Here is an 18,965-nt window from a genome sequence, read left to right as displayed (position 1 = left end):
CGCGAATTCTGGAATCATCATTGTCCGTATACTACGGGGACATGCATATTCTAGAATACCCGATGCGTTAGAATCGGGCCACAATCTAGTATATATATATACACACACACACACACACACACACACACACACACACACACACACCCATATATTTTCCTTTTTTTCCTCCTTTCTCTCGAACGCGTTGTGTATATATAGTTTTTGTTTTTTCAGTTTTTAATAAGATTTTTACCTACAAGCAACCTGAAATGTCTGCACCTTGATTTCTTTCGGTGGCAGAGACAATGCCATTCCCTGTTCCTCCTGTCTGGCATCTACTTCACAAAATAGGTGATAACTTGTAGATCTGTGGAGGTACACTGAGTTTCCTACTTTCAGCCCCAAGCATTGGCAGAACAGGGAACTTTTACCCCCATAGGGAATTAATAGAACAGCAATCAGGCATGCACACAGCCACTTCTTTCTGAGTGGGGATAAAAATAATTGGGGGTCTTATTGATCGAACACCCACGAATCAGGAAATTATCTTCACTGGGGTGAGTGGATTTGATCCCATAGTTATAGTGAGTCAAACGTTCATTATCCTCTGCAATGATAGACTCTCTTGCTCACTGAGCTGTGCATTTTGTAGATTACACTCTTTGCTTTTATGTCTCTTTACAGGTCATGGGCATTACAACATCAGCAGTAAACCTACCAAAGTTTCTGGGGATTTGGCTGGCGTGAATGTCAAACAGGTAGCCACTTTTGGAGATTGTTGCCTGGCAGTATCAAGTGAAGGAGACGTTTATGGCTGGGGAAATTCTGAATACTTGCAGCTTGCGTCTATAACAGATCTCACACAGGTAAATAATACTTTTATATGTGATTATCTTATTACTATAACGCCATTTATTCCATGACGCTTTACATGTGAGAGGATTATACATAAAAAAAAACCAAGCACAATACTCTTGATCAATACAAGTCACCGAATGGTACAGGAGGAAGGAGGACCCTACCTGTGAGGGCTCGCAGTCTACAAGGGAGGGATGAGGATACAGTAAGTGAGGGTAGAAGTGGTCGTGCAGCGGTATAGTGGAACATGGGTTACTGCAAGTAGTCTTGTCGAAAGAGGTAGATCTTCAGGTAGGTCCTTTTGAAGGTTTCTATGGTAGGCGAGAGTCTGATATGTTGGGGTAGAGAATTCCAGAGTAGGGGGATGCACAAGAAAAATCTTGTATGGGATTGTGGAAAGAGAAGATAAGATGGGACTGGAAAACAAGATCTTGTGAGGATCGGAGGTTTCGTGCAGGTAAGTACCAGGAAACTAGGTCTTAGATGTATAGAGGAGATTGTTGTTGTGGATGGCTTTGTATGCCATGATTAGGGTTTTGAACTGGAGTCTCTGGGCAATGGGGAGCCAGTGAAGGGATTGATGAAGAGGAGAGAGGCTGGGAAATACCAGGGGGACAGATGGATTAGACGGGCAGCAGAGTTTAGGATAGATTGGTGGAGGTGCAAGAGTGTTAGGAGGGAGGCCACAGAGTAGGTTTCAGTAGTCAAGGTTGGAGATGATGAGGGCGTGCACTAGTGTTTTAGCAGATTCTTGATTAAAGAATGTACGGATCCAGGAAATATTTTTGAGTTGTAGTTGTCAGGAAGTGGAAAAGGTTTGGATATGTGGTCTGAAGGAGAGATCGGAGTCTAGGGTTACCCCAAGGCTGCGAACTTGCATGACTGGGTAGAGTGAGCAGTCGTTGTCTTTGATGGATAGGTCTGTTGGGGGGTTGAGTGAGGGGGTAAAGATGACAAATTTGGTTTTGTCCATGTTAAGTTTTAGAAATCGAGCAGAGAAGAAGGATGAAATAGCAGATTGACATTGCGGGATTCTGGTTAGTAATGAGATAATATTGGGTCCAGAGAGGTGATACTGAATGCTGTGGGACTTTGAGCTGTCCCAGGCAAAAGGTGTAGATGGAGAAGAGCAGGGGTCCTAGAACCGAACCTTTGGGAACACCAACAGATGGGGGACGAGATGAGGAGGTGTGCAAGTTGGACACACTGAATGTTCAGTCTGTAAGGTATGAAGAGATCCAAGATAGGGCCAAGTCTGTGATGCCAAGAGATGAGCGAATTTGTAGTAAGATAGAGTGGTCCACTGTGTCAAATACAGATGACAGGTCGAGGAGGAGGACAGAATAGTGTCGCTTGGATTTGGCAGTTAGTAGGTTATTGGTGGCTTTAGTCAGGACAGTTTCAGTGAAATGATGTTGTCAGAAGCCAAATTGTAAACCATCTAAAAGGAGCAAGAGGAGAGATGGGAGGACAGTTCAAGCTGGACGTGTTGTTCCAGTAATTTTGAAGCGTTGGGGAGAAGTGATATGGGGCGATAGCTAGACACAGGATGGGTCAAGGGAGGGCTTTTTGAGGATGGGTGTGATTAAGGCATGTTGAAAACATGAGGGGAAGACACCAATTGGTAGTGATAGGTTGAAGAGATGGGTTAGGGATGGGATGAAGACTGTGGTGAGGTTTGGGATGGATGTGGTGGTACATTATCGGGTCAAGTGAACAGGTGTTGAGATGTGATCTGGAGAATAGATAGGAATGTTGGTCTTCTGTAATGGTGGAGAAGCTGGTTTTGGAGGAGGAGGGCTCAGTACTTATGAGGAGGGGCTGTGGGGACTGTAGGCTAAACTTTCTCTAATGGTGTCAATCTTCTGCTTGAAGAATGAGGCAAAGTCTTCAGCTGACAGGAGAAGAAGGAGGTGCTTGGGAATGGTGGAGAGAATTGAAAGTGTTGAATAGCTATTTAGGGTTGTATGATTGGGAGGTTATGAGAGATAAGTAGGTTTGTTTTTCTACATTGAATGTGGACTTGAAAGTGGTAAGGGACTGTGTGAATGTGATGAAGTGATCATTAGAGTGGGATATTTTCCATTTCCACTCAGCAAACCTGTAAGCCTTCCTCAGTTCTTTAGTCAGGCTGGTGTGCCAGGGTTGCCTGTTGATTGTACGAGCTTTGGTATGTGTGAGAGGGACGACTGATTTGAGAGCTGTAACTGTTGTGATGTTATATAAAGTGACGTCAGCATCTGCATCGTATAAGGAACCTATGTCTGCAAGAGAGAGAAGGGACTCAGAAAGTGAGAGTAAAGTAATGTATTTGAGCTTTCTGCGAGAGTTTTCAAGTTTGTGAAGTGGGGGTTCTGCACCTGGAGAGAGGGAAGAGAATGTGAGTAGGTTGTAGTCAGACAGGGGAAGAGGTGAGTTAGATAGGGTACAGAGGCGGGTGAAGATGAGGTCCAGTGAGCGGCTGTGAAGGACCATTGAGCAAGACTGAAGTAGGAAGTGAGAGCTAGAAGCTTAGAGACAGCTGAGTGGGAACTGTCAATGGGGATGTTCAAAAGGAAAGTGGTCAAAAAGGTGGTGGCTTGCCCTGGAAGGTGGTAAATGACAGCCAGTTGGATGGGGAGTAGATGTGCACAGAGTAAACCTCAAAAGAAGGGAGAGTATATTAGGATGGCTGTGGAATTTGTGTAAAGGAACAGTTTTCTGACAGGAGATTAGAGTTTGTTAGTAATGAAAAGATCATGGATGTATGACAGTTTGTTGCAGACACTGCGAGCATTCCATAGAGCTTCTGTTAGAGGGACTGGGAAAGTGGAGGCAGGGTGAATCGGTATAAGGTTAGAGAGTTTGCAGAAATTTCTGATAGATAGTGGATAGGAGCTGGAAGTGACTTTGTGGATGTGGTTAGGAGGGCCAGGATTTCGAGAAACCTCGCTGGCAGTGAGGAGGAGCAGAGAAAGTGTTAGGTGCGAGCAGGAGAGGGCATGAGAGGGCTGTTTGTGTTTGGAGACAAAGGATTGTATGTTGAGGAACAGATGTGAGGAAGAGTTGAGATGGATGGGGACAATGGAGGGAGCGATAACCAGTTCCTTACTAGGTGTAGATACCTTACTAGGTGTAGATATTAGAGGAGTTAGTTGGAAAGAAGGACTATTTGGGTGAGAGTTAAAATAAACAGGAACGTTGTTTAAAGTGACTTTACAGTTACCTTCAGTTTAATTCTGGTCCAATTAATTGCAGTACACTTAGTTGCTTCCCTTGGATGATTCAAAGCAGACTATAATGAACAATATATAATATGTATAATGAACCCAGGGTATACCGATGCCTTGCTTAGTACAGTTTTCACCTGGCATTATGCAAAAAACAGGTTGCACTCTATCGTGCCAAAACACGTCAAATATGAAATACATGAAATATGAATAACAAAATGGCTTTTTGACATAAGGAAAAATTTTTTGAGACGCTTAGCACAGAATTTGGCCAAATAGTATGAGCCCATCAACCATCGTCAAGGTGGTCTCATTAAACTGATGGGTACCTGACCTCCCTGTCCAAATGTGAACACTTACCGAAGGATAATGTCTGTATGCTTGGGTGAATATGGACACATCTCTCAGCAAAGCCTACATATGGGTTGGCCGGAACCAAGTGTGAATAGATGTAATAAAAAACCAGATGGTGAAGGGAGGAGCATCTGGTTTTTAATGGTGACGATGGTTGATGGGCTCACACTATTTGGCCAAATTCTGTGCAAAGCGTCTCAAATTTTTTTTCCTTATGTCAAAAAGCCATTTTGCTATTCATATTTCATGTATTTCATATTTGACGTGTTTTGGCATGATAGAGTGCAACCTTTTTTTGTATATTACATATGGAGGTAGCTGCTCCTTGTATGCACCTATTCACACTAGTTTGGATGTGCCAGTCGTTTTTCTGGCATTAAGCCTCTATGCTAGATCTTGCCATGTTCTTTTGAGAGGACATTACGAGCTTTACCACACAACACATCCTAAACAAAAATGTATCAGACTTTGTCTCTCAACATTTTTTTATATAAGGGTGTGTTTCCACGGTCTGTAAACGCTGCGGATTGGACGCTGCGTACAGCCGCAGCGGCCAGATGTTACAACATAGTGGATGGGATTTTATGAAATCCCATCTCCGTTATGCGTGCACGGACACCTCCACCTTCCCTGCATACACGCACATGTGGTGCATCTTTCTAGACCGCAGTATGTCTATTTATCTTAAATATCAGAGTCCAGTGTATAGGATGCGATGATTCCGCATGGTTCAATGAACACATACGGAATCACCATGTGTACAAAAGCCGGCAGCACTTTGGACGGAGTGGACATGTGCTGCGTCCAAAGCGCTGCCTAATACGGACCATGGAAACATACCCTAAAAGTGTCTTCTTCTAAAAACATTACCTGTAAGGCCGGCTTCACACTCAGCGTATGAAAATACGGTCCGTATATTTATTTATAGATCGTGGGAACTTGCCTAGAAAGCCTGGGAGCTTTCTAGGAAATTTCCCACGATCTATGAACATCCAGCAGAGGGCGCCTCACCGCAAATGAAGCTAAATATAGCTCATTGATCTATATTTAGACTCATTCCCCGGGGTTTTGCAGCGAGGAGCAGCCTGCATTAGCAAAGCTCCTTGCTGCAAAATGTTTTAACCCCTTCAGAAGGATTTACATCGTTGGACGTTACAGATCTGCGGAGGGTAAGTATATTGTTGGTTTATTATGTTTTTTCTTTCACAGAACGAGGGTCTTCAGTGATTGGATTGGGCGTAGAATAAAATACTCCAACAACCATTGTTTTTATTTCATTAAAATAATTTTAAATAATGTGTTTGTGTTTTATTTAACCCTTTCATTCAATTGGATTAATAATGGATAGGTGTCATAATTGACGCCTCTCCATTATTAATTAGGCTTAATGTCACCTTACAATAGCAAGGTGGCATTAACCCTTCATTACCCCATATCCCACCGCTACACGGGAATGGGAAGAGAGTGGCCAAGTGCCAGAATAGGCGCATCTTCCAGATGTGCCTTTTCTGGGGTGGCTGGGGGCAGATATTTTTAGCCGGGGGGGGCCAATAACCGTGGACCCTCTCCAGGCTATTAATATCTGCCCTCAGTCACTGGCTTTACTACTCTGGCGGAGAAAATTGCGCGGGAGCCCACGCCAATTTTTTCCGCCATTTAACCCTTTATTTTAAGAGCTAGAACGGCCAAATTTTGCAGATACACTCTACTGACATTAGTAGTGTGGAATCTGCAAAAAAAATGGAGAGAAGACATGGTTTACTGTATGTAAACCATGTCTCAAATCATGTCGGGTTTTAGGAAGGAGAAAGAAAAAGCCGGTAATTGAATTACCGGCTTTCAAGCTGTATAGCGCTGGAATAAATAGTAATATATATACATATATGTGTCTCACTGACATATATATATATATATATATATATATATATATATATATATATATATATATATATATATATATATATATATATATATATATATATATATATATATATACCTATTCTATGTGTACACATTTATTCTACCTATTGGACTGTAAGCTGTCAGTGTGATTTTACTGTACACCGCACTGAATTACCGGCTTTTCTCTCTAACAGCGCTGCGTATTTCTCGCAAGTCACACTGCTTGTCCGTGTGAAATACGTATTTTTCACGCTTCCATAGACTTTCATTGGCGTATTTCTTGCGCAGTATGGTGACAAACGCAGCATGCTGCGATTTTGTACGGCCGTAGAAAGCCGTATAATACTGATCAGTAAAATACGGCAGATAGGAGCAGGGGCATAGAGAATAATTGTGCCGTATTTTTTGCGAGTTTTATGGACGTAGTTTCTGCGCTCTTACGTCCGTAAAACTCGCAAGTGTGAAGCCGGCCTAAATCTATTTAGCCTCAATTGTACTAATGCTAGATGCAGATCTGTCTGTCACTAGCATTGATGGGTTTGATTTTCACAGATTTTATTTTCCATTATATTTTATTGTTGTCGTAACCTTAGATATTTCAAGTTTTTCTCCATATAAATGTCTCCAAACATGTCTATATCCATTTATTTTCTGCTAGGCGCTATATTCCTTGTATGATGTATTGCCGCATGTACTGAGAGTAACAGATGAATTTTACTTAATTGTTTTAGGTCAATGTTCCTCGGCTCTTACCGTTCAAAAATGTTGGGAAGGTGAAAGATGTGGCATGTGGTGGGACGAGTTGTGCTCTTTTAAATGGTCAGTATAATTTATGATGGTGTGAATTTAAAAGTCCAATTGTGCATACTATAAGGGCAAAAGTGTTGGTATGCCCCTCTTATTTATCGTATTCAGGGTTTTCATTCTCTGCCGTTGTCACGTGTATAAAATCTAGCACAGTCTGCCTTCACATACATTTGTGAAAGAACGGGTCATTATTAGTTCAAGTATGGTGCTGTAATAGGAAACTATTGTTGCAAAAGTCAGTTCATGAAATTTCCTCCCTTCTAAAATATTCCACTATTTGACAGAACCTGACATTTGACACATGCGGCCCAATCTATGGAAGATTCATGTCAGCAGGTGGGGAAAACCCTACGTGCACCCGCCGGTCCAACTAGTATATAGCATGGTCTCGGTCCTAGCAGCTATGAAATGTGTGCTTTTATCTGAAATGACGCATCATCTCTGAGTCAAACATGGGTGGCTGAGATCACACAGCCAGTGTCTGATACATTCCGCCCATTGCATCAAATATCAGGTTCACTCTCACTGTGAGTGGTATTTTTAAAAAGTGGAAGCCTTTGGGCACAACAGCAATTCGACCACGAAGTCAAGATCATGTAAAGTTACAGAGCAGATGTCCCAAGTCCTGGAGCACTGCTTTGTGTATGGGACAGGTGATCGGACAATCAAAGCTTCAAGTCTCCTAAGGGGACTATTAAATTCAGTAAAAAAAATTAAAGTTATTAAAAATATTATTTTTTTTTTTAAAGTTCGAATCGCCCTATTTAAAAACAAAACAATTGTCTAAAAAAAAAACACACATTTGGTATCACTTTGTTCAGAAATGTCCAATCTATTAGGCTGCTGTCACACTATCAGTATTTGGTCAGTATTTTACCTCAGTATTTGTAAGCCAAAACCAGGAGTGGGTGATAAATGCAGAAGTGGTGCATATGTTTCTATTATACTTTTCCTCTAATTGTTCCACTCCTGGTTTTGGCTTACAAATACTGAGGTAAAATACTGACCAAATACTGCTAGTGTGACGGCAGCCTTAAAATATAAAATAAATTAATTGATCGGTAAACGGCGTAGTAAGAAAAAAAAATATCAGAACTCCAGAATTCCTTTTTTTGTTGCCATAACATTGCAGTGAGGGGCAGTCAAAACATCATATCTACCTCAAAATGCTATCATTATAAACGGCAACTCAGGGTTCAAAACATAAGCTAGCACCCAGCACCAAAATCCCCCCCAAAAAAATGTTACGGGTCTCAGAAATGGCGACAAAAATTTATTTATTTTTTTTTTTACAAATCTCCAATTTTTTTTTTTTTACCACTTAAATAAATAAAAAAACAAGCCTATATGCGTTTTGGAATCTGCATGCTCGTATGGCCTGGGGCATCATTTTGCCCGGTCCTGGGGCATCATTTTGCCCGGTCAGTTTTACCATAAAGTGAACATGGTAAATAATATACCCTAAAAACTATTGTTGAATTTCACTTTTTTTTTTGCAATTTCAATGCACTTGGATTTTTTCTTTCCTTTTCCAGTACACTATATGGTAAAATGAATGGTGTCATTCAAAAGTCCAACTCGTGCTTCAAAAAACAGGACCTTATATGTCTATATAGCCATAAAAATAAAAGCTATGGCTCTTGGAACAAGGGAAGGAAAAAAACAGAAAATTGCCAGGTAGTGAAGAGGTTAAAGATATTCTTTTAGGAAAATTAAATTTTTCTGTGGAATAATTATATTTTCCCTGTTATTGTAGAGGATGGAAATGTCTTTGTATGGGGTTATGGTATTCTTGGAAAGGGACCAAACTTTACAGAGTCTTCCATCCCAGAAATAATTCCTCCTACTCTGTTTGGCTTAAATGACTTCAACCCAAATGTGAGGGTGTCCATGATCTCCTCGGGCCTTGGCCACTTTGCTGCAGTAACAAGTAAGTTATGCCAACATTTTAAAAAGATCTACATCCAAAAACTGATCATGTAGAATTATTCCTTCCATTGAGATAAGGAAAGCAGTACATATGTTAGTTGATGGCACTGCTTTGTTCTGGAACAGTGTGTTAATATGGGACAAACTAGCTGCAGGTCCCTTGCGCACACGCCGGCCGCGGGTCCCTTGCGCACACGCTGGCCGCGGGCTTCTTGCGCGCACGCTGGCCGCGGGCTTCTTGCGCGCACGCCGGCCGCGGGTCCCTTGCGCGTACGCCGGCCGCGGGTCCCTTGCGCTCACGCCGGCCGCGGGTCCCTTGCGCGCACGCCGGCCGCGGGTCCCTTGCGCGCACGCCGGCCGCGGGTCCCTTGCGCGCACGCCGGCCGCGGGTCCCTTGCGCGCACGCCGGCCGCGGGTCCCTTGCGCGCACGCCGGCCGCGGGTCCCTTGCGCGCACGCCGGCCGCGGGTCCCTTGCGCGCACGCCGGCCGCGGGTCCCTTGCGCGCTCGCCGGCCGTGGGTCTCTTACCCGCACACCGGCCGCGGGTCCCCTGATCACACGCCGGCCGCTGGTCCCCTGCGCATTTTGGCAGGGAACCCACTGCCGGTCTGTGCATCACATACATCCATAGAGAAACTACATTTCACAGATGTCCCTAAGGGTATGTGCACACCCATCACAAATTTCTCCACCAAGAATGTGTCTCTTGGCAGGAAAAATCCTGCATTTAAAATGTGAGTTTTTAAGGTTTTTTTTTTTCCAGTCATTAGCTTCAAACCTGCAAGGAAAAAAGTAAGCAATGTGTGCATGAGAACTCGGGATTCTCGTTCACTTTGCTGGTGCTAGGAAATGCTTTAGGAAATACTTAAGGCTACTTTCACACTAGTCCGTCGGTACGGGCCGTCGCAAACCGTCGGCCCGATGTACCGACGGACAGTGTGATTGATTAGCACAGCGTGGGCAGCGGATGCAGTTTTACAACGCATCCGCTGCCCATTGTGAGTTCCGTGGAGGAGGGGGCGGAGTTTTGTCTGCGCATGTGCGGTCGAAAATGGCAGACCCGACGCACAAAAAGTTACATTGAACGTTTTTTTGTGCGTCGCGGCCGCCAAAAACACAACGCATCCGTCGCACGACGGATGCGACGTGTGGCCATACGTTGCAATGCGTCGCTAATACAAGTCTATGGAGAAAAAACGCATCCTGTGGGCAACTTTGCAAGATGCGTTTTTCTCCAAAACGACGCATTGCGACGTCCGTCACACGACGCTAGTGTGAAAGTAGCCTAACATGTGCACAGACAGAAATGTCTGCATCAAAGCGCTGCAGTTTACAGTACCAGCAAAGTGATTGTTTTTGCATCGCATTTCACTCAGTCAAATGAATGTTAAAAATGCATCATCAATGTGTGTATTTTATGCTGCGTTTTTCTTGCCAACACATCAGAATTTTAGGAGAAATGGCCGCATGAAATACTTAACACCTGAACACGTACATGCATACGTTATGTGCACACGTTAAGTAGACATTTCTGCTGCAAGTGCTAAATTGTAAGCAGGAAAAATTATGCATTTTTTTGTATTTTTTTTTCCCCAATTTTTTAGATTAAGTGAAAAATGCTGCAAAAACATTGAAAGTATTGACACCCTGTAGACTGGTAATATGCTGGTATTAGGAATTCCTTCAGGTTTTTGTGACAAAACTGCGCTGAAAAAAAAGAGACCAAAATTCACCCAAACATGTCTCTTGTCAGGAAAAACTCTGCGTAAAATACATGCCTCTTTTACCTGTGTCTTTTATGCAGTTTTTCTCATTTATTTGAATGATTGAGAAACACGCTGGAAGCATTGACATGCTGCAGATTTCAGACTGCTTGAAAGCGTAAGCAACAAGTGCAAGAGATTTCCGAAATCTTGTTCATTTTGCTGGTGCGGTAAGCTGCAGAAATTTCTATATGTGCACACGTTAAGTATTTGCTGTTCTTTTGTCTGGCAGTTTTGTTACAAAAACAAGGATTTCCTAGTACCAGCAAAGTGAATGAGATTTCTGAACTGCCATGCACAAGCTGCTTATTGCACATTTTTCTTTCAGCGTTTTTACAGTGTTTTTCACCCATTCCAGCACTTGGGGAAATATACATATTTTATCCTGAGTTTTTCCTGCCAAGAGACACTTTTTTGGTGCAGAAATATCTGCAGCAAATACTTTCCCTGTGCACTTACCAAGAGCATCGTCCCATGTAGCAACACAGCTGCCATTAGATTGCATGTCATGTGTAAACCATTTGTTTAGTAAAGCGCTGTAATTTAGCACTGAGTGTTTCTTTTGGACATTACTTTGTACCTTTTTTTTTTTAAACTTTTTTTTTGTTTTGCAGATATTGGTGAACTATTTGTTTGGGGTAAAAATATGAGAGGCTGCTTGGGTACAGGAAGATTGGATGATCAGTATTTTCCATGGCGGGTAAGATACAATTTTTTTTACTCTGAATTTCTCTTTCTTTTTTGTTTTGTTTTGAGGGTGTATCAGGGCTGCTGCAAGGACCCTAAAATATCCACGGTACATTCACATACGCTGAAGAATAAAGTTGAGCACTTTTTATCAAAATTCGGTTCAGATTACGATCGTTGCTGGTGAATATTGTAATTGCAATATTCACCGAACGTCGTTGAAGTCAATGGGAGTAGAAATGACCTGATATGTTCAGAACCGATCCTCAAACACATACTCAGCACAAATGTGGCCCGAATATGGCAAATTCAGATTGGGCGACCAATTCCGTTCATATTCGCTCAACTCTACCAAAGAATCCAGCTCAAAATTATTATTGAAGGGACTAAAAAATTAGAAAAAAGTTGCTAAAATGATCTGTACATGTAATAATTTACTAATGTAGTCTCATTAGCCAGATTCTCCCTTTGTCCTCTAGTCACTTCATTTCAGGTACTGATACGGGCCAGTTTTTCCTTTATTATCAAGTGGCCGCCATAATTAGTGACACTGAGCTGATTACTAATTTCTATTGTCAAGCTAGTTCCTTCTTTATCTATAGATCGGAGAAGGGGGTTGGCTTAGCGATTGAAATAAGCAGTCAGCCAGCCCCCTTCAATCACATGCCGACATAGGACACACTGTCCTATATGAAGGATCGGATCGGAGAGGGTCTGCTGTGACCCAGAATGTAGCAAGGATGATGGAGACACGTGTAATCTATTATATACAGATTATTTAGCAATTGTTTTAATTTGGTGGAAAACCCCTTTAATACAATAGTTAAACGTATTGTTTCAGGAGCACGACATAAAAAAATATTTCTCAGATGCCTCATTGGGGGACACGAGAAACTAGTATATACAGGTGTAGTCTTCTGGGATGGGGCTTAGTGTCGGCTAAGACTGGTGGCAGCAGACTTCACCCATGGTTTCCTGTGTCCACCATTGAAGGCTACGAGAAAGAGATTTTATGGCGAGTACCAACAGTCTTTAACAACTAGAAAAAACCCCCATAAAAAGATATATACTTTATTAAATGACCAAAAATAGAAAAAGTAAGTATAAAAACCTACAAAAAACCCCTATCCAATATATACAGTCCTCAAAAGAAAAGGACTATAATGCCCTATAGATAACCTAAATATACACTGGTAGAATACAAATAGCCTAATAGATGTGTAACGCAGCAATTTGTGATATAAAGAAGCAACTGTAAGGGTGAATAGATGTAGGTGAAAATGTCCCTACAGGCTATACAGAATATCTACGCGCTGATCCTACCTAGGTGCGGAGGTTGGCACCCTAAGAAATATCGAGAATGGCGCCCCCGCTCGTACGATGACTATCCCTGGTCTCCTATCTACTCCCTATAAGAGATAGGTATAGAAACAGAAGGCCAGATGGCTGTAAATAACTTGTGGAGATATGTGATCCCAATAATACAGGCCCACCCCTCAAATGTGATGTGAGACCAAGGGATAGAACTAAACACACATTAGGCGCAAATACTATAGAACAAACAGAATAAATCTACCAAAGGGGGCATTCTTTGCGTCTGGAGGAGAGAAGGTTTTTCCACCAACATAGAAGAGGATTCTTTACTGTTAGGGCAGTGAGAATCTGGAATTGCTTGCCTGAGGAGGTGGTGATGGCGAACTCAGTCGAGGGGTTCAAGAGAGGCCTGGATGTCTTCCTGGAGCAGAACAATATTGTATCATACAATTATTAGGTTCTGTAGAAGGACGTAGATCTGGGTATTTATTATGATGGAATATAGGCTGAACTGGATGGACAAATGTCTTTTTTCGGCCTTACTAACTATGTTACTATGTTACTATGTTACTAGTGCTATAATTCATAATACATAGCAAATGCTGTAATACCAGATACACAGTAAATGCTCAGGACTGATTAAAGATAATACATGTATACCATATAGATAAATAGAGTCGCGCTACCACATACATCTAGATACATGACACCTAGATACTTTCGACAGTGTGAACAATACAGCTAATGTACAACATAGTAAAGACAAAAATGATATACTCAGGGCTGCAGTAAATTACCTGTGGGTCCCGTTTTTAAACATCCGCCCTAGCATGATGGTTTCCTGTTTCATGGTATACCAAAATGAAAGCACCGCAGACAGACCATAAGGCCACAGGTGCATGAGGACTTACATCGCGCCTCCATAAAAGAGGAGGACAAGGAGGCCCCCATATACCAGAGAACACACTCTCACGCTCTAGCCGCCGAATAAAGCGGAAGCTACGACAGAGAAACCACCCGGACCGACGCATGCGCCATGGGCTAGATAGAAAGTGGAGCAGCAAATACAGAGTACGCAGGCGTCCGAGATGGGGTAGAACACACCCCCACCCACCACGGCGCACGCGCTGAAAAGCAGTAGGTATAGAGGCCGATAAAAGGCTAGTGCGCAAGTGCATACCAAATGGTAACGCTGACAGGCGGCGGACGAATACGCAAGCGCCAAACAGCAGAGGCCAAAAGACCTCAAAAGCGGTGTATCTCATGCGCAGGCGCAAAGACTCAATGAACGCTGTAGCGCCACACAAATTACCCACACATAGCAACACCAATTAGAGGACCGATGGGGAAAAAACGCTAATACGCCATACATAGATAAACAGGCTCCTACACCAAACATCCCAATAGTATTGCTCACACACAACAACATACCATATGGAGACCCAACCAGGTACTACAAACAAAATATAAATAAGGCAGATAAATAATAATAATGATAAATAGCGGATAAACATATCCAAATACATAGACTGGCTAGTGATAATAGACCACTGCATCATAGGAAGCAGCAATAATTCTGCTGCTCATTCAGACCATCCGGCACAAGAGTACGCAGTTTGAAAATCCATTGGCACTCCTTTTGAAGGAGTAATTTATCTACATTACCACCACGAGGGTTACGCCGCACAACCTCAAGGACACAAAACGAGATTGCCCTACTATCATTCGAATGGGCTAGTCTGACATGTTTTGCTATTGGTGTATCCCGTCCATGCTTGATGTCACCAAGGTGCTCACCAATACGTCTACGTAGCTCTCTCTTGGTTTTCCTGATGTAGTTAAGTGGACACAAACAGGTGGCCATATATACCACTCCCTCAGATTTACAGTTTGCAAAATCCCTCATACAATAAATCCTGGCTGATGTAGTACTTTTAAAGACTTTATCCTTTCTGACCCATGGGCAGAATTTACAATCCCCACATTTAAAAGTACCACAAGGCTTGCGATCCAGCCAAGTGCCAGTTAGTTTGGGTCGATCATAAAAGCTATGGACTAAGCGATCCTTAATGGATCTGCCCTTCTTATACGTAATTTGAGGGACAGGTGGAACAAAGTCTTTTAATTCAGGATCCACTCTAAGGATCCCCCAATGTCTTCTTAGAATGTTCTGTACCACACTAGATTTGTTATCAAACATGCCAATAATTCTCGGGATTTCAGGTGTGTCCACTTTGGGTGATGGATGAAGTAGGTCATGACGGGCACAACCCGCTGCATGCCTCCAAGCTCCGTCGAGCACACCCCCAGGGAAGCCCCTCTGACCAAATCTACACCTCAGATCAAAAGCCTGTGTAGTAAAATCTTGATTATCAGAACAGTTCCTCCTAATACGTAAGAATTGACCCTTGGGAATACCCTTACGTAAAGCTCCGGGATGAAAACTATCCCATCTGAGGAGACTATTAGTTGATGTTGGTTTACGAAAAGTCCTGGTGGAAATCCCACCTTTATGATTCTTTGTTATGCTGAGGTCAAGGAAATTGATGGATTCAACTTGTATCTCTGATGTGAACCTCATATTGAGTGTGTTATCATTGATGCACAAAATAAATTGGTTGAACTCATCAATTGTGCCAGTCCACAGCATGAACACATCGTCGATAAATCTCGACCAAAACAAAATCTTGGGGAACCACCAGGCCTCTTCCAGAAAAATAAGTCTCCTCCCACCAGCCCAGGAAGAGATTGGCATACGATGGGGCACAAGGACTCCCCATCGCCGTCCCCCTGAGCTGGTGGTAGGTACCCCCAAAAAAGAGGAAACAGTTGTGACAAAGAATGAACGACATAAGTTCCACCACAAAATTATTGTGTGGAACACATTGGGTAGACCTGGTATTGAGAAAAAATTCCATCCCCCTGATGCCTGCCTCATGTGGGATGTTACTGTATAATGCTTCTACATCAATAGATGCTAGAAAGGTATTACTCCCAATGTTAATGTCTTCAAGTTTCGTAAGAAGATCCATTGTATCCCTCAGATACGAGGGTAATGCGATGACAAAAGGACGAAGGATCTTATCAACATACGTCCCCACATTCTGACACAGAGAATCAACACCAGACACTATGGGGCGACCTTTGAGGGGAGTTAGTCCCTTATGTATCTTAGGGAGACAATAAAAGGCAGGCACCAGAGGAAAGGAAGGGCAAAGAAAGTCAAATTCATCCTTAGTAATCAATCTAAGGTCCAAACCTCTGGCTAAGATATCCATCAAGATGTTAATATATTGTGGAGTAGGGTCCTTGTTCAATATTTCATACGTCTCTTTGTCATCAAGTATCAGTTGGCACATAGACATATATTGATTATGGCTCATTATAACCATATTGCCCCCCTTATCGGAGGGCTTGATAACAATTTCTTTATTATTCTCCAATCCAGTTAGAGCCAACATTTCAGATCTAGAGAGGTTAGAATGTACATCATTTCCCTTATCATTAGGATTTATCCTCGATAACTCTTCCTCAACAACTTTGAGGAAGATATCCATGGAATCTAGTCCCCCCACCGGGGGTGCTCTAGTACTCTTCCGTTTAAGAGACGTGAAAGGACCCAAACCATCAATACGTTCGTTATCCGCTAATAAATTCGTCAAAACATCAACGGCTTCAAGGTCATCAGCTGTTATACCCAAACTTTCACACCTTTCTCTATCCTTGCCAAGGTAAAATTTGTGCCACTTGAGTTTACGCGCAAACAAATTAATATCTTTAACCCAACCAAAAGCATCAAACCTAGTTGTGGGAACAAAATTAAGGCCTTTAAGTAACACATTATATTCATCATAGGATAGTTTATAGTCACTGAGGTTGACAATTTGATTGGACCCCACAAGACCTATACCATCCTGTTTCTTAGTGGGTAACCAAGTGGGGCTCTCTGCTCCAAAAAAGACGAGGAAGGCACAGAGGGCGAGGACACTGGTGCCGCCCAGGGTTGCTCGTTGTTTATTTGAGAACCTCCCTGCATTTGTATGTCCATAATGGGCCCCCCATGGGCATTCATGGAAGTACTGTGACCCTGCCATCTGCGTCTCTGTCCTCTGCCCCGTGTTCTACCTCTCTGTCTCCACCTATTTCTGGAGTTCGATCTATCCCTATCAGAGTTATCTGTTTCTGGTGATGTAATGTAGTTACGATTTTCACGCTGAGTCCTGAGCATTTACTGTGTATCTGGTATTACAGCATTTGCTATGTATTATGAATTATAGCACTGGTAGATTTATTCTGTTTGTTCTATAGTATTTGCGCCTAATGTGTGTTTAGTTCTATCCCTTGGTCTCGCATCACATTTGAGGGGTGGGCCTGTATTATTGGGATCACATATCTCCACAAGTTATTTACAGCCATCTGGCCTTCTGTTTCTATACCTATCTCTTATAGGGAGTAGATAGGAGACCAGGGATAGTCATCGTACGAGCGGGGGCGCCATTCTCGATATTTCTTAGGGTGCCAACCTCCGCACCTAGGTAGGATCAGCGCGTAGATATTCTGTATAGCCTGTAGGGACATTTTCACCTACATCTATTCACCCTTACAGTTGCTTCTTTATATCACAAATTGCTGCGTTACACATCTATTAGGCTATTTGTATTCTACCAGTGTATATTTAGGTTATCTATAGGGCATTATAGTCCTTTTCTTTTGAGGACTGTATATATTGGATAGGGGTTTTTTGTAGGTTTTTATACTTACTTTTTCTATTTTTGGTCATTTAATAAAGTATATATCTTTTTATGGGGGTTTTTTCTAGTTGTTAAACATTGTTACTTTCCCTTAGTGTATTTGTTAGTTTAGTAAGTCGAGTACCAACAGTCCTCTTTTTTTATATTGTTTTGAACATAATGGTGTGTTACCTATTACTTTTTTTTGTTTTGTTTTTATTTCCTTGAAGGTAACTGTACCTGGAGAAGTAGTGGAAGTCGCTTGTGGTGTTGACCATATGGTAGCACTTGTGAAGTCACTTAACTGACGAAGAAGAAAAATGTTCGATTTTTCATGTTATGTGCTGTTCTTCAGTTGGACGCATTAGAGCAAATCTGTCAGAGAAACCTCTAAAACTGCATTTATGGGCATGCTGGTCTTGAAATGCAAATCCATTCACACCTTTATATTTTCTATCTGTTGCTGCATTCAATTCAATAGCATTTATATGCCAATGAGGTATTCAGGGCTCTGGGCGTTACAGAGCACTTAAGGATCCTTTTGCCTCCCAACTTTTTTTCCCTGAAGGCACCAGACTCTTTAGCTTGATTGATTGCTTACTTTGTGTGTGTGGTCAAGCACCACACAAGGAAATCAAATCTGAGCTATGAATCAAGCCAAAGATGCTAGTGCTTGTTAGAGGGGAGTGCTCTGTCATTCCCAAAGCACTGAAGGGCTAATTTTCATATAAAAAAATAAAATGTCTAATATTTAAATGATGATTTATTTGGAAAGCAGCAACAGATAGAGGATATAAAGGTGTTGATGGATTTACATTTTAAAGACCTGCATGCCTATATGTGCAGTTTGGAGGTTGGGTGGTTGATCTTACCACCAGATTTCCTTTAAATACTCTTGTATAATAGTGTAAAGGTGCAACTTGATCAACAATGCCATGTGTTTTGGTAAATGAGCTGTACTTATGGCATAAATATATAGCTTTCAATTGACTGTAAATATTTTTAAAACCTTTTTTTTATTATGGATAAGTCTAAGCAAAAAATTAGTAAAACATTGCTGATAAGTCAATTACTGTACCATCTTTGAAATTCCTGGTATTTTCAAGATATCTCAGTTTTTAAGAGATTTTCCCCAAAGTTTGAGAAATTTCTAGTTAAGAAAAAAAAAAGTCTGACCACCGTTCGTTACGGCATTTATTATTCCTATGTCCTGTTACCATTTTATGTGAATCTGCAGTGGACAGAGGCTGTATTCACACATTTTGTGGGTCATTATGTAGTCTTTCAGAATGAAACCGCAAAGAAAAATCTACCGTATTTTACACAATTCTCTTCTTTAACACAGCTCCAAACATAAATCTTGAGGAGGGTCCTGATGTAGTAGCCTATAGTGAAATGTGATGTGTTTAGAAACACGTTGGTTTCACACATCT

The 18,965-nt window shown here is 42.0% G+C and overlaps 1 protein-coding gene across 1 annotated transcript in view; it reads left to right on the top strand.

Annotated features, from left to right (window-relative positions):
• The window catches only part of RCC1L (RCC1 like), an 84,539-nt gene extending 65,938 nt beyond the window's left edge, over window positions 1-18,601 (top strand). Inside the window, exons 8-12 of the mRNA XM_069757440.1 lie at window positions 664-845; window positions 7,034-7,121; window positions 8,866-9,039; window positions 11,416-11,501; window positions 17,763-18,601. Coding sequence (XP_069613541.1) covers window positions 664-845; window positions 7,034-7,121; window positions 8,866-9,039; window positions 11,416-11,501; window positions 17,763-17,840 — 608 coding nt within the window. The 3' untranslated portion in view covers window positions 17,841-18,601. The remainder of the gene's footprint in view (window positions 1-663; window positions 846-7,033; window positions 7,122-8,865; window positions 9,040-11,415; window positions 11,502-17,762) is intronic.
• Window positions 18,602-18,965: the final 364 nt, after the last annotated feature.

Source organism: Ranitomeya imitator, chromosome 3 (assembly GCF_032444005.1).
Source record: "Ranitomeya imitator isolate aRanImi1 chromosome 3, aRanImi1.pri, whole genome shotgun sequence".
Classification (NCBI taxonomy): Eukaryota; Metazoa; Chordata; class Amphibia; order Anura; family Dendrobatidae; genus Ranitomeya; species Ranitomeya imitator.
This window is presented reverse-complemented; position numbering and strand designations above follow the sequence as displayed.